Source organism: Phyllostomus discolor, chromosome 14, assembly GCF_004126475.2.
Source record: "Phyllostomus discolor isolate MPI-MPIP mPhyDis1 chromosome 14, mPhyDis1.pri.v3, whole genome shotgun sequence".
NCBI lineage: Eukaryota > Metazoa > Chordata > Mammalia > Chiroptera > Phyllostomidae > Phyllostomus > Phyllostomus discolor.
The window spans coordinates 29,128,886-29,144,867 of NC_040916.2; the positions used below are offsets into that span (position 1 = coordinate 29,128,886).

At 63.4% G+C, this 15,982-nt stretch overlaps 1 protein-coding gene across 4 annotated transcripts in view; it reads left to right on the top strand.

Annotated features, from left to right (window-relative positions):
• The window catches only part of RIPOR2 (RHO family interacting cell polarization regulator 2), a 78,563-nt gene that overhangs the window by 51,451 nt on the left and 11,130 nt on the right, over positions 1 to 15,982 (top strand). For 2 of the 4 annotated variants that reach the window (XM_036015015.1, XM_028503387.2), the window contains exons 8-14: positions 1,149 to 1,212; positions 5,408 to 5,451; positions 6,860 to 6,985; positions 7,201 to 7,349; positions 7,780 to 7,909; positions 10,667 to 11,371; positions 14,190 to 14,380. In XM_036015015.1, the coding sequence (XP_035870908.1) occupies positions 1,149 to 1,212; positions 5,408 to 5,451; positions 6,860 to 6,985; positions 7,201 to 7,349; positions 7,780 to 7,909; positions 10,667 to 11,371; positions 14,190 to 14,380 (1,409 nt within the window). Of the gene's footprint in view, positions 1 to 1,148; positions 1,213 to 5,407; positions 5,452 to 6,859; positions 6,986 to 7,200; positions 7,350 to 7,779; positions 7,910 to 8,248; positions 8,396 to 10,666; positions 11,372 to 13,006; positions 13,384 to 14,189; positions 14,381 to 15,982 lie in introns of those variants that run through there. The other 2 variants (XM_028503386.2, XM_028503388.2) reach the window with 2 other exon arrangements.

Genomic DNA, 15,982 nt, shown 5'->3' on the forward strand with positions numbered 1-15,982 from the left:
AGCCGGCCACAGCTCGCTTCACTTCTGACTCTGGTGGCCCCGGGCGGGCCCTCAGGTGCCAAGGACGTGTTGGGGTGGTCACCCACACACAGACGGGTCCCCCCTGCCGCCACTTCCCTCAACATCAGGGTGAAGACAGCACAGGGGCTGGACCCGGGAACCACGCTGGGGCACTGGGGGGCGGCAGCCCCCCCCCCCCCCCCCCCCCCCCCGCTGCAGCCACGTGGAGTGGAGTGGAGCCCCAGTGCTCTTCCTGCCCCGACTTTCTATCAAGGACAAGTTCGCACTCACAGAAAAGCCGAGACTAGCGCAGCGGACGCCGACACCGCGCCTAGATGTGACAGCCGTGGGTGGCGTCTTCCACCCGTGTTCCCCCTCGCTGCTGAGCTCCGTTTTTTCTCCTGTTTCCGTGGAGTCGTTGGACAGCCGGCGGCGGATGTCAGGGCGCCTCGCCCCGCAGACACTCTGCACGGATTTCTTACCGGTGACCCACAGGACACGCAGGCCCCCGGCCGAGCCCCCCGCACATCCCACGGTCACGGCTGAGAACGTCAGGCCGTGCTACAGACTCACCCGAGACCCGGCGTGTTTTCACATGTCCCGGTTTCACGCAACAGTGTCTGTGTCACTGTTTCCGTTAACGCAGTTGTCCCGGAAACCAGGGCGCCGTCCGGGTGAACACACCCCACCTGGTCGTCCCTTTTATCCAGATTTCCCCCCTTCATGCTGCTGTTTTGTGGAGTTCAGGCTCGTTCTCACAGGACACCCCACCTTCTGGATGTGGGGGTTCATGATATGATTTAGCTTGTTCTGTGCTCCTGGGTTTCCGGGGCACCGGAAGGCTTGCCCAGACCTGGGCTGAGCACGTGGTCGAGGAGTCCCCATGGGCGGCGCTGGGGGCCCACCGCGAGCGGGTCAGTGCGTCCTCCCGGGTTCACCCTCATCACGAATGCGTGGGTGTGTCCAGGGGTTCACGCTCACCTTGAACAGGTCGGTGAGCCCCAGGGTTCACGCTCACTGCCAGTGGGCTGGCGCGTCCCGGGGTTCACGCTCACCCCAAATGGTTCGGTGCATCCCGGGGTTCACGCTCACCCCAAATGGTCCGGTGTGCCCCGGGGCTCACCGGCGCCGTCTCCCCTCCCCCACAGAACATGTGCGCCATCGAGGTGGAGCTGGAGAGCCTGCTGGGCGAGTTCTGCATCCGGATGAAAGGTACGCTGGGGGCACGCTGGGGGTGCGCTGGGGGCACGCGGTTTTTCCCCTCCTCGCTCGCCGGGACACGCAGCCATCGGCTCCTGCTCGTTCACGGGTGCTCGGAGCCTCCCCGTCCTGGGCCTGTGCCCTCGGATGTCCCTTACGGCAGCGCCCCAGACCCACGGAGGGGGACAGGCTCTTCCTTCCAAGGAGCCTCCACACCCCGTCACCGAGACTGAGTCATTAGCCAGAACTTGCCGGGTTTGCCTCATCTGCTTTCTCTGTTTTTCCTTTGACGAGACAGACTCTGCCCATTGGGCAGAGAAAGCGCAGGCGTGGGCACCGGCCCCTGCAGGCTGCGAGCTCCCACTCTCGGGGGGCAGCTGCCCACGGAGCCGCGCAGCCGAGCACCCCGAGTCTCACAGAGCGAAGGGGCCTGGGCGCGCCCGGCCCACCATCAGGCCGCCCCAGTCGTCTCGGAAATGCCCTGTGCGGTCGGTTCGTTCAGAGCGGGACCCAGACAGCAGGGGCCCGGCCCCTGAGAGGTCGCTGGATACATGTTTAGGGCCCCTTTCACCTAAAGCAGACCCTCCTGGGTCTTCCGCCCCCTTGACTCGCTGTGGGAACTGTCCCCCGCAGAACGCCCCGCGCTCTCCGTTTCTCTAACGCTCTCCGGTTCTCTCGCGGCCTCTTCCCGGCGTCAGCAAACTGGCCCTCGGGGCGCCGCCGTGTCCCCTGTGCGCTGCCCACCCACCAGTCTTTAGACTTTATCGTATTTGTGCTAGGCCCCGCCCGAGGTCTCTGCATTTCCCTCTTTTTCCCGGTGACTCTGTGGTGTTTGCTCCGGAGAGCCCCCACCTCGAAGCACTTCTGACTCGGGGGCCACCCTGGCTTGCCCCTGGGCGCAGCATCTGCGCTTGAAGTCCATCCTTACGTCCCTCGGGCCCTCGCCCACCGAAGTCTGGTTCCGGAACCACCTGGGCCGCCCATCCCAGCAGGCAGGGGGGGCCTGGAATGTGGTTCCTGATCTTAGACAGAGAGGAAGGGACACAGAGAGAGAGAGAGACATCCGTCGGTTGGGGCCCGCATACGCGCCTCGACTGGGATCGAACCCACCGCCTTGTGGTGTGTGGGGCAGCGCTCCAACCAGCTGAGCCGCCCAGCCAGAGGTACGTCTGTGTGTACATGCCCTCTCAGAGCGACCCTGCCGGCAGCTGAGCCTGGGAAACAGGCACTTCCCCTCCCGCCCCGGCTCGCGGGCACCAGCTGCGCAGACCCCCACGCTCGTGCGGCCTTGCACACTCGAGCGGCCTCGCGTCCGAGAACGGTTCAGGTCTCACGTGTCTCCCTGGAGATGCCAGGCCTGCTGCTCGCTCTTACCACAGGCATCGTTTTGGGGGGGGGCGGTAAGTCCCCCACCTCATGGATGGAATACGGGGGTGCAGGCATCTGCCCCGGAGTCAGGCTGTAAGTGGGAGTTGGGCTCGAAACTGACGCCCAGGGCCCTTGCTTCTTCGTCCTTCTCTCACCAGCCGGTGACAGCAGGGCCGTCCTGGCGCAGCTGAGTGGCCGTAACAGAGTGCCGCCCCCGGTATGGCACCTGGCACGCGGGCATCTGCGAGTGGGTGGGGCCAGGGGGACCCCCGCCCACCAGGCCTGGAGCTGCAGGGCTGGTGGTCAGTGAGAGGGGGTGTTGGGGGCCGGACTGCATCCACTCGGGGACCGAGGACTCTGTGTCTCCTGCCTGTCCATCTGTGTCTCTGTCCCTGTGTCTGTCCTGCCTGGTCAGCGCCCTCAGCTTCTCGGCACGCAGGGTCTCCCCCACAGGGGTCTCTCGGGCCTGAAGCTGACTCCCCTTCCTCACTGTACATGTCTCCACTTACACTTCCGTAATCTAACAGGAGGACTCGGGAGTTCTCCATGGAAATGCTCCCCTCCCGATAAAGAGAAGCCCTCCCCCACTGCCCGGAAGCCTCCCAGTGGGGCGGTTAGCTGCTGTCTTATCTGTTCTTCGTTCGGTACAACATAACCACCCAGCACAGAAACGGGGGATGTTTCACAACATCCTCAGACCTGGTGGCCCAGCTTCCTCCCGCCACACCTGTGCACACTTCCCCTTTTGCCCCTCCCCCAGCCCACAGAAACCCCGTTTGTGGAGGGGGGTGGGGAGGTGATGAGATAAAGACAGTTGGTCAGCACTAAGCTGCGTCCTGATGGGCCGCCCTTCCACTCGGCCTCCTGGAGGAAGTGGGTGCCTGAGCCAGTGCCTTCTGTTGGGGGTGGGGGGAGGGGAGCGGGAATAAGGGACCTGCTGGGCTAGGGGGCGGGGCCAGATTGCTGGGGGTCGGGACCAGCGGGTGGGTGCGTGCCTGCCACCACCCTGTCGGGCGGAGGAAGGCTCCCCCGGGACCTTGGAGTTGCAGCAATGCCCAGCACAGGAGCGGCTCATGCCGGAGGGAGGGCCGAGAGGGTTTGGAAATGACGGGCCTGTTAGGGAAACCTGGTTCCCAGTGGAAGCCGGGGACCGGGGCACCGCGCACCGGGGAGCTGCTGCCATCTAGTGGCTCGTCTGGCAGCGCAGGCGCTGTGTCCGCCTCCCTCCTCTGGCCATCACCCTACCCCTGGCAGCGCCCGTGGGTCCAGGCTCACAGCGCAGCAGGGCTCTTCGTGCGTAGAAGGCAAAACACGCCGCGACACTGTCCCCATCATGCCTCGGGGGTGAAGTCACATGTTAACTAACACCAAAACACGCCGCGACGCTGTCCCCGTCACGCCTCGGGGGTGAAGTCACGTGTTAACTAACACAAAAGCCACCGAGATCTCGGCGGTCACAAAGGTCAGGCTGATCTGGCCCGGACAGGCAGCAGACCTTCAGGGAAGGGTGGACAGACACAGGCCGCCCAGGTCCTGTGTCCCCGAGGTGACTGATGGGGGTCAGTCATGTGCTCCCTCCCTCCCGCCACGAAACTGCCCCACGTGAAATGGGACAGTCTCTTCACGTCGTGATCACAGAAGGAACACGCAGCCTTAGAAAACCTCAAAACACACGCACAGCAGGGGTCCCCTTCCGCTGCCTGCCCCCCGACCTGTGCGGGGCTGCTCTGTCTCTTCGTGTGGATGGCACTTGTCGGATGAGCCGTGCATCAGGCCACAACGTAGCAGCACACCCCGGCATGCATACGCACCGCCACTCCCCAGCACCTACTGTGTGCCCAACACCTACTGTGTGCCTGACGGGTTGTCTTGCAAACCGTCCTAGGGAGTGGACGCTGTGATCCCTCCCTCAAAGGTGGAGAGAGTGGAGCTGGGTGAATTACCCAGAGCAGGGGAGCTGGCAGGTGCAGCGGGCGCCACCTGGGGTTCAAGCCCCTCTCGGCTGCGGCTCCTCCCTGCGGGCTTGACCCGCCTCCTGCTGTGCGTCCTGGGCGTCTGGGAGGTCTGCCTCGATTTCCAGGTTGTTGCCCCAACGCCCAGACCCCCACACACGGTGAGCGCGGAGTGATATCTAAAAGAGAGAGAGCAGTCAGGTTCCTGAGATGCCCCGGGATAGCGCGCGCCTCGTCTGAAGAGGTTCCCTTCCACACCCAGCTGTCACGCTGGGTCTCCAACGTGAGCAGATCCCGTGAGAAGGGACCTGCTGGGTGGGGCAGGAGAGGAGCCGCCCCACCTTCCTGTTGGGGGTGCGGGGAGTTGGCATTTGGTTGGTGGGTTTGCTTTGGCGTCTTGGTCCCTAGCTTGGTGTCGGTGGTCATCGATCGTGGTGGGAGATTTCCTATCACGGTGCGGGTTGGGATGGTGATTACACAGGGCAAGGAGAAACCCGGAGTGGGTGAGCTGGGGAGAGGCCGGGGGGGGGGGGGGGTGAGGCTGTGAACCTCGGCCCAGGCGGGAGGCCCTCCCCGGAAACCGCACCTCTCAGGACAGGACGGGAATCGAGAGCGCGGTGTGTTTACGTGAGAATATTCTGGGTCGTTTTCCGTCATCCTGGAGTCTGCCCCGACCCCCCACCGGCCCAAAGGGACGTGGGAGGCAGCCCCTGTGGAACAGCCCTCTGTGCCCAGAAGGCCCCTCCCACCCCCGGTAGCCCCGCCCACAGATGGATGGCCCCAGACTTGGCTTCGTGAGCTCGCAAAGGTCTGACCCTTGACCTGCCCCGAAGTCGGGGTGCGGACCGGAGTGCTTGCCGCAGCTCACGCCCCGCCCCTTCCTGCAGGTCTGGCCGGCTTCGCGCGCCTCTGCCCCGGAGACCAGTACGAGGTGAGTGTCCGGCGGCGGCGCCGGGGTCCCGGTGGAGGGCTCGAGGGAGAGGGGTCAGCGGTCGTCATTCCGCTTCTTAAATTATCTTTCTTCTCCACGTCTGTTATTTGCGGGGTGGGGGTGGGGGAATGAAGCCAACAAGAAAGTGTGGAGAGTGATGCAGGACCCCCCCCCCCATGTAACTTTATCCAGATTCACCCATTTTTAACACGATGCCATGTTGGCTGTATGATTATTGTCACTATCGCCGTCGTTGTTATTTTGCCGAGCCATTCTAGAGTGAGGTGCGAACACCATGACCCTTCACCCCTCAATTCCTCTAAGAATGTGTCAACCAAAGAACGTGCAAACACACAAAGAAAAGTTTTATTAAAAGTTTATTTGAGCCCACATTTTGAGGACTTGCCCGGAAGCCGGATCCCGAGGGGTGGAGAAAATGCGCCAGAGGAGGGCCGTTTTGCAGCCTATTTTATGCTTTGTAATAAAATCTCCCCGCAGGAGACTGCGGGGAATCCACGGTGGTAGGTGAGGGGGCGGGGATCGCGGAGCAGGGAACCCTCTAGGATTGGCTAAACCGCAAGGTGGGGAAAGAGCTACTTCTCTCCCATTGGTGGGTCCCCGGTGGTTGACAGGGAACGTTCGCAGCGCGTAGACGTGGTGCACGGGCGGCGAGGGAACAGTGGGGGCGCCCTGGTCTCTGCCCGGGAGCCTGAGCGCGCGCCCCGAGCTGGTCCAGGGAGGAAGACCACCCGGGCATGCCCAAGGCCTGTGACCCTGGATGCAGAAGGAGAGTGGGCGGGGCTCCCTCTAGGGGAAGACAGGCCTTTGCCGAGGAAGCTCCGATTAATATAAACGCTGTGTCCACTGTAATTAAAAATAAATTTAAAATATGTATACTTGCAAAGTTTTTTAAAAAGCCTTTTATCTTGCCCCCCTTCAAAAGGGAACTTACATAGTTTTTTTATCTCCTCCCAAACCCTCTGTAATCCCACTTCTCGGGGAGAGGAGCCCCTAAACAGTCGAGCTGTCCGACCTGCACCCGGGACCGTGTCAGGCTTCCGAGCCCTGGTCCAGCTCTGTCCCGTCGTCCGAGGGCCGTGTGCTACTCCTCGCTGTGACCGCGCAGTGGGTTTTGGCTGACGGGCGTGGGGCCTCTGTCCGGAGCGCTTGCATGGAAGTAGGGCCGACCAGAGACCGGTGTGAGCCGCAGGCAGGGGTGCGGCGGCCTTGACCGAGAAAGGGCTCCCGCCCCGGCCTCAGCGCCGGAGCTCTCGCCCTCTGTGTGTCCTCCCGGCTCGGCGCGGCTCCGCCCCCCGGGGCCCAGGGGACGCGGAGGCGAGGACGTGGCGCTGTTTGGTGGGACGGCGGGTGCGGGCAGCGGCTGCAGCGCCGTCTGGCGTCTCCCCAGATTTTCATGAAGTACGGCCGGCAGCGGTGGAAGCTGAAAGGCAAAATCGAAGTCAACGGCAGGCAGAGCTGGGACCGCGAGGAAATGGTCTTCCTGCCCCTGATCGCCGGGCTCATCTCCATCAAGGTAGAGTGCGTCTGGCCGTTGGGCGTCTCCCGGGGACTCGGCAGTGACCGCGGGCGGGCGGGTCGCCTGGTCCACGGCGAGGGGGCCCCTCTGTGCAGCCGGCAGCTGAGGCGGGTGGGCCAGGGGTACGGGGCCTCCAACGCCAGCTCTGACCCAGTGTCCCACCTGCCGCCTCCACGCTCCCCCAAGGCCTCGCCCTCTCGTTCTCTCTGCAGGTCACAGAGGTCAAAGGGCTGGCGACCCACCTCCTGGTGGGCAGCGTGACCTGCGAGACCAAAGAGCTATTTGCAGCCGAACCTCAGGTGGTGGCTGTCGACATCAACGACCTGGGCACCATCAAGCTGAACCTGGAGATCGCCTGGTAGTAAGTAGCCCTGGGTGTGGTCTCCTCGGGTGGAAACCCTCTCGACGGGCTGGTGCCGGCTGCAGGGGGTGCGTGGGCCCTCGGCATCCGGGGAGCTTGTTCCGGAAGCCGGTGCCCAGGCCCCACCCACCCCGGCTGCTGTGACGGCCTCTCGCGGGGCCCGCTCTCCGGGTGACGGTCCCTCTGGGAGGAGCCTCTGTGTCACCGCTGTTGTCCCCGTCGATGTCCCATTCTGTAACAGCTCACCCTGCCTCCTGCCTGCCGTCCTCCCTCTAAATGTGCACAAGGAAGTGGGCCTCTCCAGTGGACGGATTTGGAGGAAAACTGTCCACGGGTTCGGAGGGACTTGAGTGAAATGAATGAGGGGCTTCCTGGCCCGCGGGCCGGCGGCTGTGCCCCCCTGCCCTCACGGGGACCTGCTGTCTTCCAGCCCGTTCGACGTGGAGGACTCGACCCCGTCCTCGGGCGCTGGGAGCAAAGCGGCTGCCCTGCAGAGGAGGATGTCCGTGTACAGCCAGGGCACCCCGGAAACGCCCACCTTCAAGGACCACTCCTTCTTCGTAAGTGCGGCGGGATCTCTGGGGTGCGGGCGCGAGTGGCGCACGGCGTTAGGGCTTCTCGGGAATTCCCGACAGTCGGACTCTTAGGTTCCCCCTGCTCCCGAGGGGGCTCTGCCAGGTGCCTCTGGTCCACGCACAGGTGTGAGCCTCTCTGCCTCCTTTGTCCCCTCCCCCGAGCTACCTGCTGCTTTGACAATAACTCACAGACCACCCCCAGCCTTGTCTGAGATGAGCCTTTGAGAGACGTGAGTGTGTCCGTGAGAAACACTTGCTGCGAAGCTAACCCGGTAACCTGGTGCTCTCTAACCCGCCCCTCCCCGCTCGCCCTGGCTCCGGAAGAGATGGCTGCAGCCTCCCCCGGACAGGCCCGGGCTGTCTGTCTTGCGTGCCTTGCGAGACTCGCTCTTTGCCAAGCTGCGCCGGGGCAGCTCTCTCTGTGACCTGCCCTCCCTCAGGCCGAGGCCCAAGGCGGCGCGAGAGCCCTATGTGAGTGCGAGGCCGGGCTGGTGGCCCGCCGTGTGCCCTGTGTGTCTCCGTCCTGTCCTCCTCTCCGCCTCGCTCACTGGGGGACGGCGCCCGCCGACCTGTCCCCAGGCCGGGACATGCGGTCCCGCCTGCGCCGTGGGTGGAGAGGCGGTCTGTCTTTCTCTTCTCACCCTTCCTGCTGTCGCACTGCTCTGTGTCTCTGCTGTGGCGTAGGTATCCGTGGTCACCAGGGTTGCATTCTCCCAAACCCAGGCACGCCCGAGGTCAGAGGGGAGGCCGTGTCCCGGAGACGAACTAGCTCTCCCAGTCTTTGTGCACGGTTTTCACGTGGGAAAACTGGCATGTGAGGAACCCGGGGGGACCGAAACCCGTTTTACTAGGGCGGGTTTTATTTAAGAAGGTTCTGAGTCTTATTTATTGTCGTGTTTCTACAAGACCAACTGAGTAAGAGAAACTCTGTAACTCGCAGTCGGGAGTGCAATCCGTAACGTGCACCGTGTGTGGTGTGCACTGTGTCGCAGGGGAATGCACACACACCCACACTTTCACACACACTCACACGCAGCTCCTTTTAGAATGTGCCCCCTCCTCCTGGGCGCCCCCCAGCTGGATGCAGGACGCAGCGCCCTGACTGGGCCCCCCCTCCCCCGTCACCTCACACCTGCGCTGACACACAGCACTGCCCCCCCCCCACACACACACACACTGGCCTGTGCTGGCTGCACAGGTGGGGCCCGGAGGAAACAAGCTGGGGTGCAGCGAGGAGCCTCCCCTGCAGCTCCCCAGGAGGGTCCTGGGCCTCCTCGTCCCCCACACCCACCCCCCACTCTGCGGAGCAGGTGCCGTAATCAGTAGTGGTGGCTGCGACTCAGCATGAACCCAGGGGGGGAGGGGGCGTTGCACGCCCTGCCTGCAGAGGCTCCACGGGAGCCCTGGAGCCCGGGCAGGAATTCTCCGGTTCAGGCTGCCTCCCCGCCAGATGAGCCCAGAGGCCACAGTGACCTGGCCGCAGGGGTAAGGGGCCGTGGCCCCAGCCCCACTGCCGGAGGAGGTCAGGACTGTCTGTCTGCCTCCCCCCCACACACACCGTTCCCCTTGATCTGGCGCTCTGTTACTGCCAGCACTGTTGTGATAGTGCAATGCTTTACTAGTAAAAAGAGAACACACTGACCTAAAAAATCAAACCTGGAACCCGAGAGAGATCACCCGTGTCGAAGGCCCCGGCCTCAGATAACTAGCGAATGTCCCCAGCTCAGGCTGGGCACTTCGATGCCACCCAGCCCGCAGGGTAAGGACGCTGACCCAGAAACCGCTCGTTGGAACCTTCTTGGCTACCTGGATATTCCCGCCCTCTGTCTCCCAGTCCCGCCCCCGAGCCGCCGCTGCCTGTCCCGCCTGGGGCCGCGCATGCGCAACGGGGGGCGCAGGCGCCCAGGCGCGGGGCGGCGCTGGGTCCGCGGGCCTGGACGACAGACGCTTGGCGTGTCGGTCTCTCTCCTCTTGAAGGCGCGATGCCGGTGTCTCTCTGGCCTTGAATCACCCGCCGTGTGGTTACAAAATTCATACAGCATCCCAAGAGCTTGGGACTTGTGGGTGGAGATTTTCAAACGGTGATTTACAAGGACCGAAGCAGAGCAAGGCATCACGCCTTCCGAGTGAAATGGCACGAATGTTGGAGCCTTTTCAGCTAGACGCCAAAATAATAATAATAATAATAATAATAATAATAATAATAATAATGGCGATGTTACTCGTAACTGTGTCGGCCAAATACTGTCAAGTCCTGGGTGTAGGAGCAACTTCCTTTCCAGGCGGCCAGCCCTTCTTTGGAAAAAAATAAAAATTTTGAAAGCCAGGAAAATGTCAATGAACTCTCACCTATTCACCATGGAAACAGCTTGTAAAGGCTTCTTTTCTTGAGCCAGATGCGCACGCACAAAACCAACTAACAAAACGCTACTCCGCTGCAAGTGCTGGGTCTTTATTTCATTGGGTTTATGTTTTGTCTGGAAGCCCACCACGCCCAATGCCTCACCCGTGTTGAAAACTATAACGCAGTAGGCCCTGGCTGGTGTGGCTTGGTGGATTGAGCGCCAGACTGCGAAGCAAAGGGTCCCCGGTTCTATTCCCAGTCCCGGCACAGGCCTGTGTTGCAGGCCAGGTCCCCAGTAGGGGGCGCGAGAGAGGCAACCACACACTGATGTTTCTCTCCCTTTCTCTCCCTCCCTTCCCCCGTCCTTAAAATCCTAACGCGATGCCTGTCGTCCGCAGGCGAACCTGCCTGACGACATCTTTGAGAACGGAAAGGCCGCCCAGCAGAAAACGCCCCTGTCTCTCAGCTTCAGCGACCTGCCCAACGGGGACTGCGCGCGCCCCGCCAGCCCCGCCGGCGGCCGCCCCAGCGCGTGCGCCGCCAACCCCGAAATCACCATCACGCCGGCCGAGCGGCGCCCGGGCAGCCTGGCCTCCGAGAACGAGGGCCCCGACGACTCCGGCTCCGCCTCTTCCAGAAGCTCCGCGGGAGGCGGCCCGGGGCCCCGGGCTCCCCCGGAGGAGGAGGAGGAGGACGCTGAGGGGCCCGGGAGCACCGAGGCCGGCCGCGCGCCCTCCGGCGCCGCGCCCGAGCGCCTGTTCCTGGAGAGGGACGTGGCCGAGGCGCTGCTGCAGGAGTCGGACGAGGCCTCGGAGCTGAAGCCGGTGGAACTGGACACGTTCGAAGGCAACATCACGAAGCAGCTGGTGAAGCGGCTCACCTCGGCCGAGGTGCCGGCGGCCGCGGAGAAGCTGCTGCGCGAGGGCTCGGGCGAGGGCTCGGTCGGAGGGGAATCGGAAGGCTGCCGCGCCACAGCCTTTCTCGACGGGAGCCTGGAGGACGCGTTCCACGGGCTTTTCCTCGCGCTGGAACCGCACAAGGAGCAGTACAAGGAGTTTCAGGACCTGAACCGCGAGGTGCTGCATCTGGATGACATCCTGAAAGTAAGTCCTTTCCGGGGACGTTGGGTTGGGCGGGGAGACGGGCGGCTCAGGCCGCCCTTCCAGGTCCAACAGCGTCTTTATTTCTCACCCTGTCCCGTCGCAGGGTCCGTGCATCATCACCACGTAAGTGGCGTTGATTTTCACCGGTGGTAGCAAATATCAATTTTTATTTTCCTGTCGACAGATGCACTTGACAAACGTGACTGGTGGTTAAATCAGTTGCTCTAAAGCAGGGGTGTCCATCCCACTGCCCCCCGGGGGGTCACAGTCGAGGACTTTTTGGCTTGACTGTGGGGGAAGACATCTTGGAAATTATGCACAAACCTTGTTTTGCTCATCGGTTTTCGTGTGTATTTACTGGGCGGCCCCAGCCAACTCTTCTTTTTCCAGTGTGGCCCAGAGATGCCCAAAGGTGGGGCACCCCTGCTGTAGAGTCTTAAGAACCTCCCAACTTCATCAGCCCCCGAGTTCTTTGTCCCAGACGTGAAACACGGCACTGGGGTCCCCGGGGTCTCATTCAGAGGTGACTCCGGAAGTGTGTGCCTGGAGTTGGAGTCAGAGCCAGCGGCCCTGGTGGGCGGCCCCCCGAATCCCGTCCCCCACCATTTTAAATAACGCCGCCCACCCGGGAGAGAAGGCGACTTTCTCTCCCGAATCCCACTTCTTGTGTCCTCTGCCTTTCCGCTGGGGTTTTTATCGCCATGGAGGAGAGAGCTGGGATCCTTTTTCTTGACGGAGCCATTCTTTGGGAGCCTGTTCTGGAAGATAAGCTCCCAAATGAGGTGCCCAGGACCTGCTGGGACCCGCTGCACCCCCGTGTGTGGCTGTCCTCGAACCTGGCCTCCCCCAGCCCCCCTGGAAGGACATTCCCTGGGTCCCGCTGGCCTGGCTCTGGAAGGGAGCCCTGCCCAGGGCCAGTGACAACCCTGCTCCGCGGGTCCAGGGCCTCGCACACCCACGACAAACTGATTCCTTCTCGGGCACAGCCTCCCAGGCACAGGGAAGGCCGTGCGGGCCCTGCTCTCAGTGAAATGCCACCAAGAAGCACCCACTCGGGGCTTGTGCCTGGAGGCCGCCTTGTCTGGAATCCCGGGAGCAGCACCTTCCATGTCCCCACTGCCAGCTCTCGTGTGCCCTGCTGCCCCGCTCTGCGCAGTGGGCTGCCGTGTCCGATGTCCAGGGCTAAGACGCCTTGGCCACATCTGAAGCCGGTGCCTTACAGGGAGGCCCAGGTGCTGGCAGCTCCTGCGTCCAGGCACCCGGGGCACTGCGTCGCCCAGGCCGCCAGCAGTCCCTGAGCAAGCCACCTGCTCGCGCTGGGAAAACCTGGCGGCGACGGATCTCTCTCCAGCGTCACTTCAGTCTGCTGTCCTTCCCAGACCTCCCTGCTGCTGCTAAAACCCTTCGCGGCCCCTTCGCTGTGCAGAGCGGTGTTTAAACCCGTCCTCGCTGTGCGGGTCGGGGGCTGCAGGCAGCAGGTGTAGGAGAGGAGACCGCGGAAGCGGGGAGCGGCGCCCCCACCGCGCCTGGGGCAGGCCGGGCCTCCGAGTGGAGGTCCGGGGCAGGCGCCGTGTCTCCGGCCAGAGGTCAGGCATCGGCTGGACGAGGCTTTCTCTTTTCCCTTCACATTCCTAGGACGCTAAACGCCCCGAGGATGAGAGCCTAGATGGCGCTGCCTCTCGGAGGACGGAGATCCCTGGGGGCGAGTGAGCAGCTCTGGTGTTAAAGACCCTCCACTCTCTGGCCCCGGGGTGTCAGGCACAGGCCCCCGCGGGCCCGTCCTGCCTGGCACTCAGAAGTCGGCAAGGAGCGCCACCTGCCTGCACGGAGGACTCTTAGTTGTTCTAACGCGCAGGACTTGCCCCTCCCACCCGCCTCAGCGTCCCCTTCTGTGCTGGGAAGAGCCCGTGTCACCTCCGAGCCCGTGGCCGCGGGTGTGATTCTGTGCTGTGTTTGTGCGTGCCCAGCCCCGCAGGGGTCTGTCTCTGGGCCGCAGAGGTCTGTTCCCAAGGCCCCCGGCCCGGTCAGGGAGGTGTCGGGACACGCTTCCTCGCAGGCCGGGCTGCCTCTCCAGGCGCCCAGCCGTCCCCTCTCCTCTGTGCTCACGGAGGATCGGAGGCTGAGGATGCAAATGAATCTCCGGGGCCTCTCACCTGGGGAGTGCGGGTCAGCGGGCAGCTGTGCCCTCTGCTCCTGGGGGTGGCCTTGTCCATCCGCAGGCAGCAGCTTGGCTGGCAGCTGCTATCTCAGGAGGACGTGGCCGCGGGGAAGGAAAGACGGCCCGAGGCCCGCTCCGTCTGTCCGGCTGTGCCACTGGGGGCCGAGCTCCGGCAGAGAGGCAGGGCGGCCCCGCCTCCCGGGGCTTCTCAGTTACGTCGGTTTTTAACATCTTGTGACACAAAGCTCAAGCAGAAGTGTCGAGAACAAACAACAGAGTCCCGTGCCGCTCCCCACCCCGACCCCGGCTGCCGCGTGCCCGGCTCACAGCCAATGCCCTCGTCTGCTCCGCCTGCTCCCTCCCCCCGCGCTGTTTGGAACAGATCCCACGTGCTGTGCCATTTGATTCTTGGTGGTTCTTTTTCTAATATGAAAACCTTAAATGTGTTTTTTAATGCCAATAAAATAAAATAAAACAAAAGCTTAAAACAAAGCCTGTTCCCTGTTGGTCGAAGTGGGTACCATGTTTTCCACTCAGGAGGTGCTGACGGTGTGTGTCCCTCCCCCCCCCCCCCGGGGCTGCTGACGGTGCCCCCTCCGAGGCTGCTGACGGTGCCCCCCCCGGGGGCTGCTGACGGTGTCTGGTGCCCTGCCTCCGCAGTGCAAGCCCTCCGGAAGCCGCAGCACGCCCTCCAGCTTGAGTCTGACGGTGGAGAGCGCCCTGGAGAGCTTCGACTTCCTGAACACGTCGGACTTCGACGAGGAGGAGGAGGAGGAGGACGCCGACGAGGTGGGCACGGCCGGAGGGGGCGCCGACTCCGTGTTCTCAGACACAGAGACGGAGAAGAACAGGTGAGCCTCGCCTGGCATCCGTCTCCCGGCCTTCCTGAGTTGCTCGTGGCCGTCCCACTCCTTCCTCCGCCCCCTTCCCTGCCACCAGGGCGCCTCTGCGGGGACCTGAGCTCATCGGCCGCCTGCCCCAGCCGGGCGTAGCCTTAGAACACAGCTGCCCTGGAGCGGAAGCAAGGATGGCTGGTGGTGTCACTGGACCTCCGGCCCTGCAGGGGGCGGCGGCCTTCCCCGGCTGGGCAGGTGGTGGGGAGGGAGGAGGCAGGTGACACTGCCACCTTCTCCATGGGCTTCCTGGTCCTGTGACGACAGCTGGGAGTCCGAGTCCGACTTCAGGGAAGCAAAACAAGCCCAATTACTAGGGGAAAAAAATCCTTTCCCAAAGGTGAGGGCAGCTTCACCGCCCATCTGACTTTGGCCTTCCCAAACCCCCCCTCGGGGCGGTGGTCACGTTTTGGGTGTGTCACTGATCCCGGAGGGTGTCTTCGTCCGAAAGAAAAGGTGGGAAGTAGAACGTGTCCCTTGAGCACGTTCAGGGCAGGACTAGGAAGAGGCCTTGGAGAACGTGACGGTTCCGCTGTCCCTTACCCACTCCACGCGGAGTGTGCACTCCAGCACTCCACACTCTGCACGGAGCCGCTTCTAACTTGGCTGAATGTGGGAAGTGCCGCTCAAACCCCACATCTTCCCGCACGCCCGTCCTCCCGAGCTGTCACGTGCCAGAGCGAGGCGTCCTCCCGAGCTCTCACATGCCAGACGGAGGCGAGGCACCCGTCCGCTCTCTTCCCCCCGCCGGAGGAAGCGTTTCCACAGCAGGACCATCGCGGCTCTCGCACCTGCCGTGGGACCTGACGTTCACTGTGCCTGATCGGGCCAGTCTTGCTGTTCGTCGTCAGCGGCGTTGGGGACGTGGTGAACTTCGGGCTCACGTTTGAGATGCATGCCGACTTCCCCGAGTTCACGGTCAGGCCCCACGCTGGGGTCTGCTTTCCCCTCGGGGGCAAACTCGACCCCCGTGAGCTCCCGGCACCTGTTAGCTCTGGAGCCGACGTCCGTTGCCTGTGCGGACTGGGAGCGTGGGACTGGGCACCGGGTGCCACCCGGTCCCTGCCCGGCCCTGTGAACTTGGGCCCCGGTCATCGTCTCTGCCGGCCATTCTGCCACGGGTGAAACGAGACAGCCCCCTCCCTAGCACCCGGACTCGTTCCAGAATAAAATAACTGACGCACCAGATCTAGTTTTGAACGTGCCCCACACAGCGTGACTGCTCAGCCGTGGGGTCTAAACGCACGCAGCCTGAGAGCTGCACGCATTCTCCTCGGAGTGCGGCCGCCCGGCCTCCTCTCGGCCGCTTCCCTCCCTCTCTCCAGGGCGGGGCTGGCGCAGGCCAGAAACCCGCCTCGGGTCACAGAGGTCATGCTCAGCAGGGCTGCTCAAGGGGAGCCAGAGACTCGGGGCCGGTTTAGGCCCAGGACGCCGGGCAGTCCCCCCCTTGCAGGTGCCCGGGCAGGCAGGTTTCCAAGCCGAGTCGGGGAGACACTTTGCAAAGGGCTCCAGGGCACGTTTACCCCTCTTGTTAGGGTGCGAGTTCGAGTCCCCGGGGGG